Source organism: Sorex araneus, chromosome 1 (genome assembly GCF_027595985.1).
Source record: "Sorex araneus isolate mSorAra2 chromosome 1, mSorAra2.pri, whole genome shotgun sequence".
Taxonomy (NCBI): Eukaryota; Metazoa; Chordata; class Mammalia; order Eulipotyphla; family Soricidae; genus Sorex; species Sorex araneus.
In genome coordinates, this window is record NC_073302.1 from 173,783,656 (window position 1) to 173,802,605 (window position 18,950).

Consider the following 18,950-nt stretch of genomic DNA (forward strand, 5'->3'; position numbering starts at 1 on the left):
CAAAAGGCACTTGCTTTAGGAAAACATTACCCTAAAAAAAAAAAATGATTGGGGGGCTGGAGCGATAGTACAGTGGGTAGGGCGTTTGCCTTGCACAAGGCCGACCCGGGTTCGATCCCCGGCATCCCATATGGTCCCCCAAGCACCGCCAGGAGTAATTCCTGAGTGCAAAGCCAGGAGTAACCTCTGTGCATTGCCAGGTGTGACCCAAAAAGCAAAAAAAGGAAAAAAAAAAAGATTGGTATAATGTAGATATTCACACATAATATTCATAAAATATTTATAAAATATTAGATAATATTCACAAAAGGGTTCACACTGGGATTTCTTTACATATTGAATGTTCCTACCACTTAAATGTATCTTAAAATTAATTTACAAATAACATTACATCAATAAATGATTATATTTAAGCAAAAGTGAGTAGTGGTAATTAAAAAACTTCAACACACTGTAAGTTTAGCAAAACCAACAAATGCCAATCTAGAGACCAAATCAACCTTGTGAAAAAGTAATCAAAGGCCACAAAACTCATTAAGATTTGATGCTGACATAATTAAGAGTGCCAATGTAGAGGCAATTCCTGAAAGCCTGCCGTGTGCGTACTGTAGAGATGCTGAGGAGTACAATGCTGGGAAATTGGCTGTTGCTGAGATAAATAACAGTGAAGCTAGAACTTTGTTTGATCTATCCTCTGGAAGCCAGGCACAAAGTGCTATGGAGATATCTACAGGAGCATCACAGGGACCAGGATTGTGGGGAGTGCTCTGACTGGAAGGACAGCTTGGCTGAAGGACTGCCAAATACAATGGTCTTCCAGGAAAGGTAAATAGGCCTGGAAGAGAGGCTGGAGGCAAACAGGATCAGATGCACAGAACCCCGGATGGGAGGAAGCACAATAGAATTTACCACGTCACGGTGTGGACAGAAGGAGAGAAAGATGGGGAAAATTGTACTGATTTTGTTGAACTTTAGAGTTATTCTCAGATGTCACTTTTGCTCCTACATAATTAACACTAATATAGAGAGACTTGCATGGTAACGAATTTATGTTAGAAATATAAATGGTCATAGTGGGGAAGTAGAGGTAAGTTTTGGAGGCTAGTGCATTAATGTATGTGAGATGGAAATAGTGATGGAGATCAAAGAATGAAAACATATGCAAACTGGAAGGAGATGGTGACAGACGGACCTAGTGAGTGGGGAAAAGATCTGGGGTCAAGGACTACTTCTTTGGCCTTTAGTGAACACAAATGAAAAATAATGCTTCCACTCATAGAAACAAGCAGTACACAGAAGGATGAGGTTTGTTTTAACATGGAGGGGCAAGGAGGGCTTGGGAGAAGATCATTAATTATGGTTTTGATATGATTTAAAGTATCCTTGAGGGGCCGGAGAGATAGCACAACGGGTAGGGTGTTTGCCTTGCACAAGGCCGACCCGGGTTCGATCCCCGGCATCCCATATGGTCCCCCAAGCACCGCCAGGAGTAATTCCTGAGTGCAAAGCCAGGAGTAATCCCTGAGCATCGCTGGGTGTGACCCAAAAAGAAAAAAAAATTTTAAAAAATAATAAAGTATCCTTGAAATACCTAAGCGGGATGCAAGCATGCATCTAGATTCTGCAGCTCAGGACCAGAAAATAAATTTGGGTACCAGTATGAAGCCACAGTCTTAGGGAGACACAGAATAAAGATAAATAAGCCTTAAGGAATGAATGCCTAAAATTGTTGTCTAAAGGAACATGAACCTGAGAACTGCCAAAGAGGTGAAAGAAAGCCAAAACAGTGTTGTCACAGATTCAAGAAGATTTTGGCAACATTAAGAACAAAAAAAATGTGGACTGTGTCAAAGTGAAAAATGGAGAATGTCAATTAATAAATAACATAAAAGTCATTGATTACTGGAGCAGGATTATACTGGCATGTGTTGAGAGTGAAAAGCAGGGAAGAAATACTCGAGTTTAGAAACATCTTTGAAGGGAGGACTAAGAGAGGGAGAGGAGTTGAGATAAAGAAGAAACAGTTAACGTGAGTCTCACACTAGTGAGAATGGCACATATCAGAAATACTGGGAACAATCTCTGTTGGTGGTAAAAAAAAGAAACTCTTATCCGCTGCTAGTGAGAATGTTATCTGCTTCAACTCCTAAGTTAAACAGTAAACTCAGAAGTGAGCTCCCATATGAGTTGGCAATTCCTCTTTTGGGCATCTACCCAATAATGCTGTGCATACATTCAAAAAGAATGTATGCACAGCATTATTCATTGCAGCACTCAGTACAACAGTTAAGATCTGGAATCAATCTAGTTGTTCAATGATAGACGAGTGTACCATGAAGATGTGGTACATATACACAATGGAATACTACAAAGCTGTGAGGAAGGATGAAATCATTCAGTTCGCAGCAATATGGATGAAACTGGAAGATAACATGTTAAATGAAGTCAGAAAAAGGACAAACGCAGAATAATTATATGTGGTATTTAGAGTGATTGGATGCGGAAATGCAATGGTCTAAAGGGGGATGCCCAGATCACCCCTGGTTCCAAAGTAAAGGGAGAAGGGAAGACTAATGGGAGAAGGGGAGGAACAGAGACAGATGAGAAGCAAAGGGGCAGGGTCAACGGGACTCAGGTGCAAAGGTAGGGTAAGAAATGATAGAGCCAAATATCCAAACCACAGAGTCCACAACACTGAAGTCAAAAGACCCAAACTTTAACAACTGCACTTAAAAAGGTGCTTGTTGAGAGGGCAGGTGAGATGGGGTGGGGAAAGGGAATCTGAGGACAATGGTGGGCCAGTTGACAGTGGTGGTAGGATGAACAGTGTATGCCTAAACTCAGTTATAGCTTTGTAAATCATAGTACTTTTATAAAATTAAATTAAAAAAAAAGATTGGCAGTGATAACGTTGAAAAATGTTCATTTTTCATTTTTAAAGGTAAGACCTGAACATGTTTAAGTGAACAGAAGAGGAAAGATCACTAAATGGGAAAACATTTCAGAGCAGCAAGTCATTGAGAAGACAGCTGAGAAGGCAGGCAGAACCTTCCTGAGCCAGGCCTCTTGCGGAGGAGGGGAAAGAGAGAGAGGACAGGAGGTCAGTGAAGAGCTGCCCCAGGGCCGAGAACACCTTAGAAAATGGTGACAAGGCAATGTGGAGCACAATGTGTACCCCTCCCCACCTCTTGGGCAACGCACAGAGGTTATTCCTGGCTGGCTCTGCACTCAGGAATTACTCCTGGCGGTACTCAGGGGACCATATGGGATGTTGGGAATCGAACCCGGGTTGGCCATGAGCAAGGCAAATGTCTTACCCGCTGTGCTATCACTCTAGCCCCTGGATTTAATGCTCTTTTTATGATCCCCCCTTGGGTCTTTTCTTACTTCTCTTTGTTCTGTGCTGACCCCAGTTCTGGGCCCATGTGCCCAAAGGCAGCACTGGTCCCCAAAACTGACAAAAAAAAAGCATACACACACACACACACACACACACACACACACACACACACACATACACATAAAGGTGTTGGGGCCACATCCAGTGGTGCTCAGGGATCACTCCTGGCAGCTTGGGGGATGCTTAGGGTGTTGGTGATGGAACCCAGGTCTGCTGTACTTCATTCTAGCAACTGAAACATATTTTTCACTTAGGCATTTATATACCATAATGTTCACCTACGAAGTGTACAATTCAGTGATTCTTTGGAAGTTTGCTGTGCGCTACCATCATCTACTTTAAGACCATCTTTCCCTCATTCCAACAGGATCCCTTTGAGCTCATCTGCATTCCTACCTGGAATGGCAGGTAACTCCTTTTGTATTATATCCACATTTTGTATTATATCCAACGGCTACACTAGCACGTGACAGGGACGGATGGAGACATTACTGGCATCTGCTCGAACAAATCGATGAGCAACAGGATGACAAGTGATACAAGTGTTTCAACAGCTGAAATATTTTCACTGCTTAGGTTTTGGTGGTTACGCTGAGAAATACAGATATGATAGTCATGCTAGTCTGACATATGCTTTCTATCTCCTGTACTGGGCGTAGAGTGGAAATGCTAGGTCACACAGTGATTCTTGAACTCTGAGACTGCCACACTGTTTTTCAACTGGGTACACCATTACAGCATATGATGACATATTAATTTACATCCTTGCCAATGCTTCCTATTGTCTTTCTGATTTACTGGCATCCTAATGAGTGTGAAGTAGGACCTCATTCTGTTTTAGGTTCTCTCCTAATTAATGAATTGTGAGAGTATTTTGCATTAGATTCTCCTTTCCCTCCCCTTCACCCCTCCCAGTTTCTGCAGTGCTAGGGATTAAACCCAGAGCCTCTCACATACAAAAAAAGTACAGGACTGCTGCATTATCTGTCAGCCCAACCTGGGGTTTCAGTAATGACTTGACTTTCTTGGGATGAAAAGCTATGTTCCAGCTTCCTCAAGCTCCAGGACCTGTGTGAAAGAACATTTGAGAGAGGGGCATACCATTCTTAAGAGTCTCTAACCTCTACAATGAATCATGCCCAGTATTCAGACTCTAGAGCAGAGTCCACAGCAGGCGGATGCAGATTGTGTCAGAGCCACATGCTTATGGCAAAGACATTATTGGCAGAACCCTTTTCTTGTACTTGCAACATGAATTAATTTATGAGTATTTGATCTCTAGGTTTCTCCACCTTCTAGGTTCTCCCTCTGACCCTTATTAGAACAATAATGGAATAGAGACATTTCAAACAGCAAAACAGTTTAGCTCTTTAAATATGACACGACGCCTAACTTGCACTGAAATTTACTGATGTGCTGTGAGTTTCAGGAGTACGTGAAAAAGTTCTGCGTTTCTACCTGGCCTGTCCTTTATATCAAAATGACCATTCTAAGCAAACTGAGCTTTTCTAGTGAGGTACTGAAACTGGAGCCTTGTGAGAAGTCCTGGATTTAGAGCCGTCTGGGAAGAAAGGCAGAGACTTGGGGACACTCGGACTCTGTGACTGGCATCTGAAGGGGGCACATTTATGAGGACTTGATTTGTAATCTGTAGGATTGCTGTGTGTTAGACGAACTGCATGCAGTGTCCTCTCTGAATGCGACTTCCAGACAGCCACACAGAATGCAGGCGCTGTAGGAGTCCAGGCCTGTGTGGGTACCTGAAGAAGGGCAGTCCTTCCATCCGGGGGGAAACCTGCCTTGTACTAGGGCCTGTGAATAATCAAATTCGTTAAGTATCCAAAACTGGATTAAAATGGAGAACCCAGTGGTGCAGGAACAGGGACTGAAGTAATTTTCTTTCCGATTTCTACTTCAGAAATTGCTACCTTACTTCCTATTTCAGAGCGATAGCACAGCAAGTGGGATGTTTGCCTTGCACGCAGCCAACCTGGGTTCGACTCCTCGATCCCTCTCGAAGAGCCCGGTAATCTACCGGGAGTCTCCTGTCCGCACAGCAGAGCCTGGCAAGATACCTGCGGTGTATCCGATATGCCAAACACAGTAACAAGAAATCTCACAATGGAGACGTTACTAGTGTCCGCTCGAGTAAATCGATGAACGGGATGACAGTGCTACAGAGCTACTTCCTAGTTTCAATGATGCTGTATATAAATCTAGACATTTGCATTTTGTTCTCTTTCTGCAAAATTTGTTTTCTTTGCCTTCTCTAGAATGTCTCAGGATTTTCTTTTCATCCCCAGTAATGTCAAGTTTCATTATGCCTCAGATAGTATTATTTTTATTAGTGGTATCGAATAATATTGAGACCATTTTATTTGAAAAACAAAGTTTTTCAATTCTAAAGAAACTGATTTTATTTCCTCTATTTTTTATTTATTTCCTCTAATTTCAGCATTATCTCTGGTACTTTTTATTTGGATATAATCCTCCTAGATTCTTAAAATCTTTATTTTCCAGTTTGTTTTCTTTTGGTTCTACTTATCTGAACTTTATTTTCTAACTTTTCTAATGACTTTTTTTTTTAACTTCTACCATCATAACTTTAATTCTCAAGAATGCTGTATCTCTCTGAATATTCCTTTTCATGTTTTAAAAATGCATCTTTGATTTATTATTAATACCACCCAGTTTTCAAAAAAAATAACTTTTTCTTTTTGAATGATATGTATTTTCATTACATACTTTCTTTTTCCTTTTGGAGGGGGTGTTGGAGGGTTTGGGCCACACCCGGTAATGCTCAGAGCTTACTCTTGGCTCTGTACTCAGGAATCACTCCTGGTGGGCTCGGGAGACCATATAGGATGCCAGGGCTCGGGAGACCATATAGGATGCCAGGGATCGAACCTGGGTGCACCACTTGCAAGGCAAGCGCTCTGCCAGCTGTATTATCTCTCTAGCCCCAGATATTTCTTACTAGAAAAAAATTTTAAAGATGTCTGGTGTTCTGGTGATCTTTACTGTTTGTTTATAACTGAGGCAGAGCTGGTTCTGTGCTGGGGCCACGAGGCCTCGGGGTCATAGCTGGAATATTTGGGCCACTTGGCTGTGCTGGGGCCATGAGGCCTCAGGGCCACAGCGGGTTCCTTGTGTGAAGTGTGTGCTCCGGATCACTGCATCTATCTTTTGGTAATACACCAAATAGTTTTTATTAATACTTGGTTATTATTTTAAAGAATTTGCATCACATAATATAAAACCTTAAAATTGATCTTTTCATTTACATTTGTAATATTCCATTCATTACAAGGCAGTTAAAAGCTGGCAGAGGTGGGCTGGAGTGATAGTACAATGGGTAGGGCATTTGCCTTGCACAAGGACAACCTGGGTTCAACCCTCGGCATCCCAAATGGTCCCCAGGGCACCGCCAGGAATGATTTCTGGGTGCAAAGCCAGCAGTAACTCCTGAGCATCGTGAGGTGTGATCCAAAAAGCCAAAAACTGAAAAAAATTTAAAAAGCTGGCAGAGGCAAATCTGGGACATCCCTATTTTCAGCAGAAGCTCAGCAGGGCAAGGGTCCCAACTCCGTATCAGAAGCCATGGGGAATGCTACATGAGACTCTGAATAGGGGGTCCAAGTCTGTCAAGTCCAGGTGCAGAGTAGATGTCTGGCCTGCACATGGTCTACCTGGGTTTGATCCAGCACTCCAGAAGGTTCCTCAGCTGCTGGAGTGATCCCTAGGTGCAGAATCAGGAGTAAAATCTGCTAAACCCTCTGATATCACCAGTATTTTCAGATTCTTTCCTTGTGTTTAAATTTTTCCTAGATAAGCTGCTTTCAGGAACTAGTCTGTATTGTGAAACCTGGATGACAGGGTTTCCATTTTTAATAAGCAAATTTTCACTTAATTCAGTTTTTAGCATGGTACCAACTCCATTTACAGTAGGTTTACCCAGACCTGAAGACCCTTTATTTCAACCCTTCTAGAATCGATTTCTTACCCTTTGCCGGCACAGGAAAGAAGCAGGCACTGAGCTGCAGAGACGAGAGCTGTCGCAAAGCCACCTGCTTTGGAACAAACTTTCCAACATGCTCTTGCTTCTGTGCTCTCTCCCTCCCTGCCGCTCCTTGTCTGGACAGATGCACTCTCCCTTCTCCCCTGCTGTTTACTCTACTTCAATGACCAGTGCTCACACACTTGGCAGTAGAGTGCAAAGGGTCATAATCCTGCTGGGGTGCCAGGATGTGTACCTGGTACAATATAGGTATGCCAACTGCGCCTGGGGCACACAGTGTAACTGTTATATAAGGGTATAACAGTTCTAGAATCTCTCAGAACTTCGCAGTATAGAATGAGTTTATTTCTGACTGTAATTCTGACCTGGGGGCCACCCTCTGTCTCAGTGGTCTTCAACCACCAGTTCCAGTCTGCAGGTGTAGAAAGACTGAAACTACTGGACTCCGCATAGGGCAGAGCTGATGTGTGCAAGTGCTGTGCAGGTATAGCCGCCGTGAGCCGGTGCTGTGCGGGTACAGTTGCTGTGAGTCGGCACTGTGCCAGTATAGTTGCTGTACAACTATACTGGGTACAGCCACTGGGAACCAGCGCTGCACTGGGTGGGCCTGAAGTGCAGGTATGATTAGGTGGAGAAAGTGGTCTATCCTTTATGAGGAACATATCTCCTAATGGGCTTTTCAGATCCCTAAGTTTTACTATTTTCACATTACCTGGTCTTGGTACCATTTTATTTAGCCTTTTGCTGTTATTTTAATTTACTGCAGTGAACACAGATACATTTGTTCTTACTATGGATTCTTACTATGGACCACAAGAGGTAATAGCTAATTTATTGGTGGATAACAGATAAAGCTGATTATCTGAATATATATAATTTAATACCTAAAGTAAGATATCTGTACTTATGATACTGATAAATTTTAATTGCCCAAAAGTTGTGTTAAACCAAAATTCTCAAGATTTTTGATAATTTTTTTTCATTAAAAAAAAACAAAGGTCTCAACCATCTAGAAGGAATTTTTATTTCATGATGCCCACATTATTTATGCACATTTCTTGTCTTAGATCAGCTATCTACATTTACACCTACAAACTAAAAAAGACAATTTACTAACCTCTGTTTCTGATGCTTGGGCCTGTAAAAGCTGTCGTATACGAAGAATGTCCTTTTCAATTTGTTGGATTCTGGTTACTCTTTGCTAAAATAAAGTAAGTAAAGTAAGTGAACAAATTAGATCTATTTTTTTACCAAAAACATTAAGTGTAAAATAATCATACTATTGCAATGGATGATGCTAAACTACTTGTCAGATCTGTGCATGTAGTTAGATTTATGCATATATAGTACATATATCAAAAGATCTAGATTTCACACACAAAAAACCAAATAGCATAATGCACAAAACATGAAAATTGTTAAAGCTTATTTCCAACTACTGTTCAAAGGTCTAGGGTTCACTCAAGTGGTGGAGCCCCATCCCTTTGCCCATTAGACCCTGGGGTGAAGCCCGGCCCTCTGAGCACTGCTGGGTACAGCCTGGTGGCTCCAGGCAAGGCCTGAGTGGCCTGGGGTGCTGCTGAATGGACTTCCCGAAATTCAACAAAGAGAAATCACACCTAAACTTAATCTTTTATATGAATCCAAGTGTTAATATGATACAAAGATTAGTGTAAAGTAAGGCAGAACTGCTTTACCCAGAATGTTCTCTAAATATCATAGTTTAAATAGTGCAATTAACCTTCCACCACTCACTTCTATTATAGATCAGCAGTCCTTTTCAGATTTAGCTTTTATAAATACTGGAGCTAACATCATTTTTATTTAGGATCACTATTATGATAGAGCTTCTGTTTTCTCACCATTACCCTGGACCATCAAAGTAAAGGCAAAGCAGTTAACTATAGTCCCAAAACCATGATACTGAGAATATGTACAAATTGTCCTTTAAAAAGCTAACTTTAGGTTTTATGATAGAAAGCAGGAGAGACCAAAAATCATTTAGATATTGAAAACCTTGTTTCTGAAACTAATTTAAAACTTAAAAGTTAATTTAAAAATTAGATTAAAAACTGTGATGGATGAAATACAGAGACTACTGTCTGCATAATTTTAGCTAACATTAAGGCATAAAAAGTTTACCACGAGAGTGTTTGTTCACAGGGAAAGAAACATGTAGGCTATATCAAGTTATTTCCAAACTATTCTGAATATGTGTTATGCCTGTTAAAAATTTCTTAGCACATATACTTCAATAGAAAAACAATAAAATTGCCATGACAAAAAAGCTTTAAGTAATGGTGTGACACTCAAAGACAGATGTCGCCCTGGAAAGACTTAGGTACTAGGTTGCTTTCTTATTGCCACAACAAGCACTGTCACTGCCGCCTCTGTAGGTGACCTGGTGAACATGGCAAAGCTCAAATTTGCATTTCCTAGGGCAGAGCAACAGACCAGTGCTGGAACACCTGCCTCGCATGTGCTAAGCAGCATGGCAACTTTTGACCAGCACTGTGAGCTACTTCTGGTGTGTATGAGCCCCCAATCAGTGTATGCCCTGGTGTGTAAGTGTCACGCCAATCTCTGGCGACTGAGCACACTGAGTGGAGAGCAACTGCTGGAGAGCACTGTTCCTAGAGCAGTGACAAGAATGATGGGGGCTGAGTAAGAGCAGAGAGCCCCTCCTTGGCGACCCCCATTGAAGCGGATACTCTCCTGGGACTCCACAGCGCAGGGAACTTAAGACAAACAGTTATCTGTCAACTCTGTCCCATGTACCTGATGGAAACATGTGAAAGACAAAAAATCTGCCTGCACTTCTGGCAGATCCTGCAAACGCGCAGACGTGGCAGAACCCACTGATGAGTGACCACTTCTATCCGCAAATGCAATACACTTCCTTGCTGTCGAGAAACAGCCAACTACAAACACCTGAAGGCTCGCTCTGTAACACTTGCCCTTTGCTCGCTCTCTCTGATTAACATTTCTACAACAATAACGTTCCACGTGAAAAGTTATTACTTAGATGATCAAAGTAGGTAATTGTGTCTAGTATTTCTCTTAATGACCACTACACATCTGCATATATTGCCAATATATCTGAAAAATCTGATATACTGCCAATATATCACTAAATTCTGAAGTCAAGTCTCTGTGTCACGGTTCAATGACACAGGTTAATTCTTGGTAAGGCAGCCCTGTGCTTCTATTTCCCAATATGAAAATGGGAGAAGTTAGGATTCTTTCCCTTTTCTATCGGAATATTAAACATTTATGAAAATCTGTTTAATAACATGCTTAAAAGCTCAAAGATACGAAGTTCTTATGATTTCTGAAAATCAGTTTAAGAAATTGAAATAGTTCATTACACATTTAGAATAACTCCCAGAAACCTAGGAATTGTAGATTTCTTCATTCGATAAAGAATATCTATCAAAAAACTTTGGCATTTCCAATATGCACGGGTAGCTTGCCAGGCTCTGCTGCGCGGGCTCGATACTCTCGGTAGCTTGCTGGGCTCTCTGAGAGGGGTGGAGGAATCGAACTCTGATCGGCTGCATGAAAGGCGAATGCCAAAAACAGTAACAATAAGTCTCTCAATGAGAGACGTTACTGGTGCCCGCTCAAACAAATCGATGAGCAACAGGATGACAGTGACAATCAAAAAACTCTGTCTATGTTTTCGCAAAGTAAAGCAGTTATATTTATTGGTGAAATTTTAGGATTCCTTTAAAGTCAAAGAACAGCCAGAAGATCACTGGGCTCATTCAAAAAACATGATTAGAATTCTATTATTTTGGAGGCTGGGCCCGGAAATACTCAGGAGTAGCTCCTGGTTCTGTACTCAGGGTTCACTCTGTTGGACTTGAGGGACCATATGGGGTGCTGGGGATTGAACACAGGTCCCCTGTATCATCTCTGGCACCTAATGTTCATGTTTGTTTTGGGGCCATTACTGGCAGTGTTTAGGACTACTCCTGGTTCTGTACTCAGAAATTACTCCTGGGGGTGCTCAGTAGACAACAGGTGATGCTGGGGATTGAACGTGGGCAAGCCTTGCAAGATCAGTGCACTCTCAACTGACCTATCACTCTGCCCCTCACCCCACCCATATTCTTTTATGAATAATTTCTACCTTCATGGCACTGTAGTCTTTAAGTATAATTTTTGTGTTAGTTAGTAAATTTATGGGTATTTGATTTGTGTCCTGGTATGTCATATCCAGGAAAATGATGTGTACTTGGCTTTCTGAGGATGGAGGGCCCTGTATGTGTGAACTAATGCCAATTCTCCTAATTCCTCATTTATGGTTCCTGTCTCTTTACTGATATTTTGACTAATAGTGAAAGCAGAGTGTTGAAGTCTCCTACTAATACTGTGTTTCCTGTCAACATGTTGCTTTAGGTCTATGAGAAGTTTTATGAACTCTGCTCACCATTTATCTGAACAGTTAGTACTTCTTGATCCACTGTTCCCTTCAGTAATCAGAAGTTGGATATCTCATTTCTAATTACTTTCTTTAGACTGAATGCTACTTGGTCTGATGGAAGCATGACCAGAACAGCTTCTTTTTGTCTACCAGAAGCTTGTAATCCACCTTTTGTTTCACCCTTTCACTCTGAGTCTGGATCCTAAGAAGCAGATCGATGGAATCTGCTTCCTGATCCAGCCAGTCATTCTATGCCTATAGACATTAAGGAGGCAGCTGATCTCAAGGGCTCTCTTACCATTCTTCTGCGTGGAGTTTAGCTGTTTTTGCAACTGGCTATTTGATTTTTATGGGCAATCTTTCAGTCATTCTTTCAGGACTGGTTGAGTTGTAGTAAATGTCACCAGGTATTGTTTGTCTCAAATCAAAATAACAGCTTTCCACTGACTCTGGGCTGTTTTATTCCATTCAGTACTTTGAATACGCCACTTCACTCTTGCTTGTACGTTTTAGACAGGAGATCTGCTGTGATCTTATGCTATTTCCCTTGTATTTGAGGGACTTAAAAAGTCTGTCTCTCTTTGGTTTGTGCCATTTTGATTACAATGTGTCCTGGTATGAATCTATTTTTTTTCTTTTTGGTAGTCTCTGGGCTCTTGAATCCAGAAACGGAGGAATTCTGTACATGTCCGTCCCTCCTTTTTTTTTACCCCCCTTCTGGTATCCCTATAGTTTGAAGATTATCCTCTTGCTGTTGCCTTCATTCTCTTCCACTCTGATTTTCCTCTTTTCCCACCCCATTTTCTTGATGCACTGAACTTTAACTTTTAGACTTCTAGACAGCTCTCCACATTCAGATTTCTGTATCTTTAGTTGCTTCAATTCCATCTGTAAGGATTTAGATCTTTCTTAAATACTTAAATCAATTCTTTGAACTGACCAACTGCAGCATTCCCACAGCTACTGCTGGAATGAGTGTGGATTTGGGGGCCCGAGTCAAGGTCCGAGAGCTTTGCGGAAGGCGAGGACTTACTAGGACTTCTGCCCCCATCTGCCAATACAGCAGAATCCATACAGTGAGGCTTTAAATTCTCGATGATCTGAGTACTGCCCTGATTTCAGTATCTTACACGAACAGGCTACTGCTTGTGTTGCTGGCATTTGGACTTCCCCCCCTTAGTCTGTAAAGGAATACCAGTGAGACAAGCAGGTGCAGATCTGGTGCTACCAGATCTTGGGACTATCCTGGCACTGACCTTAGACCTCGGGGCCTCCGACTTGCCCCTAGAGTGAAGCATGGTAATCCCTAATGTGCCATGTGGTAAAGGGCGTCAGGTGCGAGAGAGTGCGGCTCCTCAGGCAGGGACAGGCTCCTGGGGCTGCACCAATCCCACACACTAGGGCTGATGGGCTTTTGTTGTTGTTAACTGCTTTGTGTATCATGGACATTAGTGCCTTGTCAGCCATGCAGTGAGTGAATATTTTCTCCCACACAGTAAGACATGCTTTTATTTCTTCAGCAGTGCAGAAGCTTTCCTATTAATTTTTGCCTGTTTTCTTAAGCAATGGCACTGAGTCAGTGAAGGTGCCTCAGAGAATCGCAAAGAACTCCGTGATTCTAGTGTTCTATCAATCTAAGTATTTAATTCATTCTTAACTACCTTTGTGTAAGGTGTGAAGTAAAGATCCAAATGTATTCATTTACTTATCTCTTCATATGGCTAACTGGTTTTCCCCAGCATCATTTCTTGAAGAGGCTTTCCTTCAACAACTGCCCTGAGCTCCCCTATCAAAGATTAGCAGCCTAGAGAAGAGAGGGTTCATCCTCACGGGATTTTTCAATTCCATTTCATTGGTCTGAGTCTGCCTTCTTCCAGCAGTACAATTTAATTACTAGAAATTTATGGTATAACTTAAAATCAGAAAGAGAAAAGCCTTCCACCTTCTCTAATTCAACTGTGACTTCCAAAATCAAGTACCAGGGCATTAACTTGTAAAAGACATGTAATACCAGAGACTGGCATGCATCCAGAAAAACAAACAGCACCACTGCTGGTGTGGATGCTGGGAGAAAGGGATTCTCCTTCATCGTTGGTGAGAATGCCAACTGGTCCAGACTTTTAGGAAAACAATACGGACATTACTCAAAATACATAAACTGGACTCCCATTTGGCCCAGCAATATCACTTCTCGGAATATACCCCGGGGACCCAAAAAACACACAGCAAAAAAACCATCTGCACTCCCATGTTCACGGTAGCACTATTCACAATAGCCAGAATCTGGGAACAGCCTAAGTGCCTGAGAACAGACAACGGACAAAGAAACTATGGAACATCTATACAGTAGAATACTATGCAGTCATTAGGAAAAACGAAGTTATGAAATGTGCTTATAATGGATGGACATAGATTATTATGCTGAGTGAAATGAGTCAGAAGGAGAGGGACAGACATAGAATGACTGCACTCATTTGTGGGATATGAAAAGTAAAAACAGCATTCGACTAATATCCAAGGCCAAAAAAAACAGGGACCAGAAGGATTGGTCAATGGTCAGAAGCTTGCCACGATTATGTGGGGGGGGGGGCAGGGGGGAGGTAAGGGTGGGGGCGAAGGGAAGTTAGGATAGAGAAAGAATCAGTATGACAGTATACAATAATTAGAAATAATCACTCTGGACAAGAACGAGTGTTGAAAGTAGGTAAAGGGATATCCATTACCTTTCAGTGCCTGTATTGCAAACCATAAATGCCAAAGAAGGGAGGGGAAGGGAAGAGGAAGAAGGAAGAAAGGGAGGGAGGGGGTGGGGAGAGGGAGAGGGAGAGAAGTGAGGAGAGAGGGAGGTAGAGGGGGAGGGGAGAGAGAGCGAGCGAGCGAGTGAGCGGGGGAGGGTGGTAACTGGGACATGGTGGTAGGAAAGGTGCACTGGTGAAGGGATGGTGTTAGAACATCGTATGACTGAACAACTTTGTAATTGTGTATCATGTGGTGATTTAATTAAAAAAACAGATGGAAGCTATACAAAGAAAGCAACAATTTAAGTTTAGTTAAACAGAAGACAAAAAAAGTGAAAAAAATTCCTTGTTGACAATTGGAAGGACTGATTTTGTTAAAATGACTGTCCTCCTAGGGCCAGAGAGAGCACAGCAGGAAGGGTGCTCGTCTTGCATGTGGCCAACCCTGACTATCCCGGATTTGATCCCAGGCACCCCAGATGGTTCCCCCAGCACTGCGAACAGTAATTTCTGAGTGGAGAACCAACAGAAACCCCTGAGCACCAGACTTCCTCCTGGCTCTGCACTCAGGCCAGTCCCAGGGTCATGGGAGATCACACGCTGTGCTGGGGAGTGAGGCCAGGTTTGCCCCTACAAGGTGAGCACCTTACCTGCTGCATCATCTCTCGGTGCTCAACTCAGTCATGTTTAAGGGGATTTCTTTTTTAGGGGTATGGACAAGATATTGCTAAAATCCACATAGTATAACAAAACCCCCAGATAGCCAAGGAAACTCAGAAGGAAAAAAATTATGAGCTAAAATTCAGCGACCTTATCTCTTAGCACTGTGATTTGTTTATGCTGTCCTGAAATTTTCTCTCCAGTGTAATTGCTTTCCACTACACTCGGCTGAGGAATTTTGCTTTCCAGTCTTCTTCAGGCACCTGGCCAGCTCTGGTTCAGTTCTGCACGAACAGCTTTTTCTAGGCTGCAGTTTGGCCCTCACCGGAGCAGCTCAGTTTGTCTCCCATCATGCCAGGTGCTCCAGGAGGGCCTGTGTTTGTGTGGCCCTGGCACAGCCGAGGACTTGAGTTACAGGGGCCTGGCTACTGCTGCAGGACAGTTTAGATAGGTCTGTGCAGGGCCGGCGGTTACAGCAATTGTCAAGGGCCATGGTCACAGTATGGGGCCCTACAGCAACTGAGGCCCTGTCTGGCTGTGGGCTGGCCCGGGAGCAGAGTGGACCAGTGGCCCTCCTGATAACTGGGCTGAGGTCTGAGGGTCTGCTCCTGTGTGTGTGTGTGTGTGTGTGTGTGTGTGTGTGTGTGTGTGTTGCCAGGAATCAAACTCAGAGTCTTATGCCTGCAAGGCACACTGTACTCGAGTCACCCCGGGAGGTCCCCAGGGCTATTGTGCTTGACTGCCATGAGCAAGAGCCACAGTACTAGTCCCCAGGGACGTCAGCTATTTTCCTAGGGGCGCTCTGCCATGGCGGTCTGTCAGAAAAAGGAATGCAGTGAGGCACTGCCTGCCACCGTTACCATCTCTGAAGCGGCTGGGCTCTGAGCTGCTCACATGCTGATCTCAGCGTTGTAAGGCACGGGCAGTGCCACCTGTATAGGCACCACCTTTCCCGAGCTCCCGGGGCAACTGTCTTGGAGTCTGTCTAAATCCCAGGGAATTCTGTGCTAGCTCCTGTCCCTTGCTGCTCCTGGGTTTCATGCACAATTTGCTAGAGGCAGTACACACAAGGCCTGCCCACCTGGTCATCTTGTTCCCCATTTTCACTATTCTCTCCTGACATCAGCTATTTGCACCCACTCATTTCATCTTTCCACATCTCTCGATACTTTTTCTTCCTACTTTCCATGAATGAGGGGGTACTTTTTACTAAAAGGAAAAATTATTCAATTTCCTTGTGGTTATAATATCCAAGACATAAATGGTATTTAAATGGAAAGGGCACAATTTCTTCTGAAAGGGCCCTTACCTTTTGGGTGTGGGGTGGTGAAAGGTCTGGGGGTGTTTTGGCTACACCCTGTGTTGCTCAGATCTTCTTCTGGCTCTGTGCTCAGGAGTGACCCCTGGTGGTGCTCACCAGGGCCCGCAGCATGCCAGGCCAGAACCTGAATTCGCTCTCTGAGTCCTTACTTTAAAGCAAACATCTGTCCTGAGTGTCAGATTACAAGTGAAGCTTTCACACAGGCAAGATGCCCTGTGCCTGCTCCCATGGGCGGTTCCCAGCTGTTCCTTGCCTCACCAGGGGAATGGAATAAGGTAAATGCAGAAACTGCATGAATACAGATTATGTTGCTTGAGCAACCACGGCAAGTGGTTTTCATTTTTGAAGTGAGGAGAGATACAGGTCTTTATATTATTTAAAATGATCCCTTACTCCCCCTCATTTCTGCTTGCACCTTTAATTCTGGTGCTTGTCAGGGACTGCACAGCAGGTTATGGCATTGACAAGCCTGCACCCTATACACACCTGGCGCCAGGACAACCAGAGTCCGTCCACTGTGCTGTAGATCTCTCAGTGAGCAGAGTGGCTGGAACCTCGCTCAACGCATTCAGCAGTGTCAGGCACTGAAGCGACGGCCTCATGCTTAAAGGCAGGAGCTTTCCCCACAGACACATTTCCCCTGACTTACACACAGATTGCAGGAAGAGCTGCAGTGTCAGCAGGGCTGGGTGCTCCACCTGCAGCAGCTCTATGCTAGCAGTGCTCTCTCAGAGGACAAGTACCTGCGCTCGCTTCTCCATGTCCTGGCAAGTTCCGAGCTGCTTCTCCATGGCGACTCGGATCTGCCTTGCTTCATATTCTAACTGCCGCCTGGTCATATCTGTTTGCAAGGAGAACTAAGACCACAAAAGAGTGTCAATATCTGGGGCGATGTGTTCATCAATAAAGGCTAATGTGCATACAAGTACCAACACAGAAATGAGACGATAAGAAATTACACAAACATAAAAATTATTATTGTGTATGAGATAATTATTTTTTTACTTAAAGACACCCCAAAACTTGATTGTGCAGTGCTTGTCTGAATCTAGGGCACTGGTGCAGGTTCAGAGCTGATCCAAAGTCAATAAAACAAATAGCTCTAAACCAATCACACTATTCCAACTGAAGCATACAGCTGGTCAGCCAGGGCAAAGCTATCTCCAGCTCCTTTAATTTCTCAACTGAAGAGGCACTACTTATAATTATTAATGCCAGAATATAGACAAAAGAAAAATCAGAAACAGGACCACCGATCTTAAAATCAGATCTCAACTTAAAGGATTTCTATATTCTTATAGAATTAACAGAAAATCCCTCCATTTGTAAATTTTTTTAAATTGACATGACAAAAAAAACTTATTTTATAATAATCATAAATCATGAGGACAAAGTCAACACATTTTTGGCAGAAATTTAAGAGAAGCGAAGTTGAGACAGCGTTCTTTACTGAAACCAATTCCTTTAACTATTTACTTATTTATTCTGGGCACCCCCATGCACTGCTCAGGAGGCCTGAGAGCCCTGCTTGGCAAGTCTCAGCCTCCAAGCTGGGTGGTGAGGGGCCCTTGGTGCCACAGATCACTCAGGCTGCTCCAGCAACGCTTGGTGGTGCTGGGGCTTGACGGGCATGTCACCTTCAGGATCATGCCCAACAGTGCCTGGGGACTTTCAGGGATGGACCTGGTGACCCTCGGGTGGGGTTGGGGACTGGACTGGGATGGCTGCATGCAAGGCAAGCACCTTAATTCCTGAACCAGCTCTCCCCAGTGCCTTATTAAAGAACATAATAATCCTCTAATTAAGATTCTAAGTTCTGTGACAACTGCTACATGTGCAGAAGGACAAAAAGGACAAGTGAGTGAAACACATGTCCAAAGAGGTGATATTTTTAATTGCAAAAAAGATCTGTCATTAAGGCTAGAGAGACAGTGTGTGTGTGTGTGTGTGTGTGTGTGGGCGGGGGGCGGGGGGGTGTGTGAGGGAGGGGGTACCTGGTCTGCAGGAGGGTCAAAACTCAATATGCTAACCATAAAGTTTCACCATCTTTATGAAAAGTTAACTTATATTCAGGCTGAAAGTTGGACGAACATATTGAAGTTTACAAAAAACTATGGATGCAGCCACCCTACATTTTTTAATGGATAACCTAAGTACATTTAAAAATCAAGCAACTAAAGTCTAATACAAATTGAATTGCCAAGTTACTTACATTTTCAGTTAAAGGAAGACTATCTATTCTTTTTGTGAGATTCTGAAGTTGAGCATAATACCAATCTTTTTCCTTTTCTTCTTTGTCAAGATCAGCAAGAAGCAATGATCTGTATTTTAAAAAAGGCAAGCTTACAGAATGCTGAATATACACATTCCAAACGGGGGGGGGG

At 43.0% G+C, this 18,950-nt stretch overlaps 1 protein-coding gene across 7 annotated transcripts in view; it reads right to left on the bottom strand.

The window, feature by feature from the left end:
- APC (APC regulator of WNT signaling pathway) overlaps positions 1–18,950 on the bottom strand; it is a 146,302-nt gene that overhangs the window by 42,990 nt on the left and 84,362 nt on the right. For all 7 annotated transcript variants that reach the window (XM_055123980.1, XM_055123982.1, XM_055123985.1 and 4 more), the window contains 3 exons: positions 18,779–18,887; positions 17,310–17,423; positions 8,536–8,619 (listed from right to left, as the gene is read on the bottom strand). In XM_055123980.1, coding sequence (XP_054979955.1) covers positions 8,536–8,619; positions 17,310–17,423; positions 18,779–18,887 — 307 coding nt within the window. The remainder of the gene's footprint in view (positions 1–8,535; positions 8,620–17,309; positions 17,424–18,778; positions 18,888–18,950) is intronic.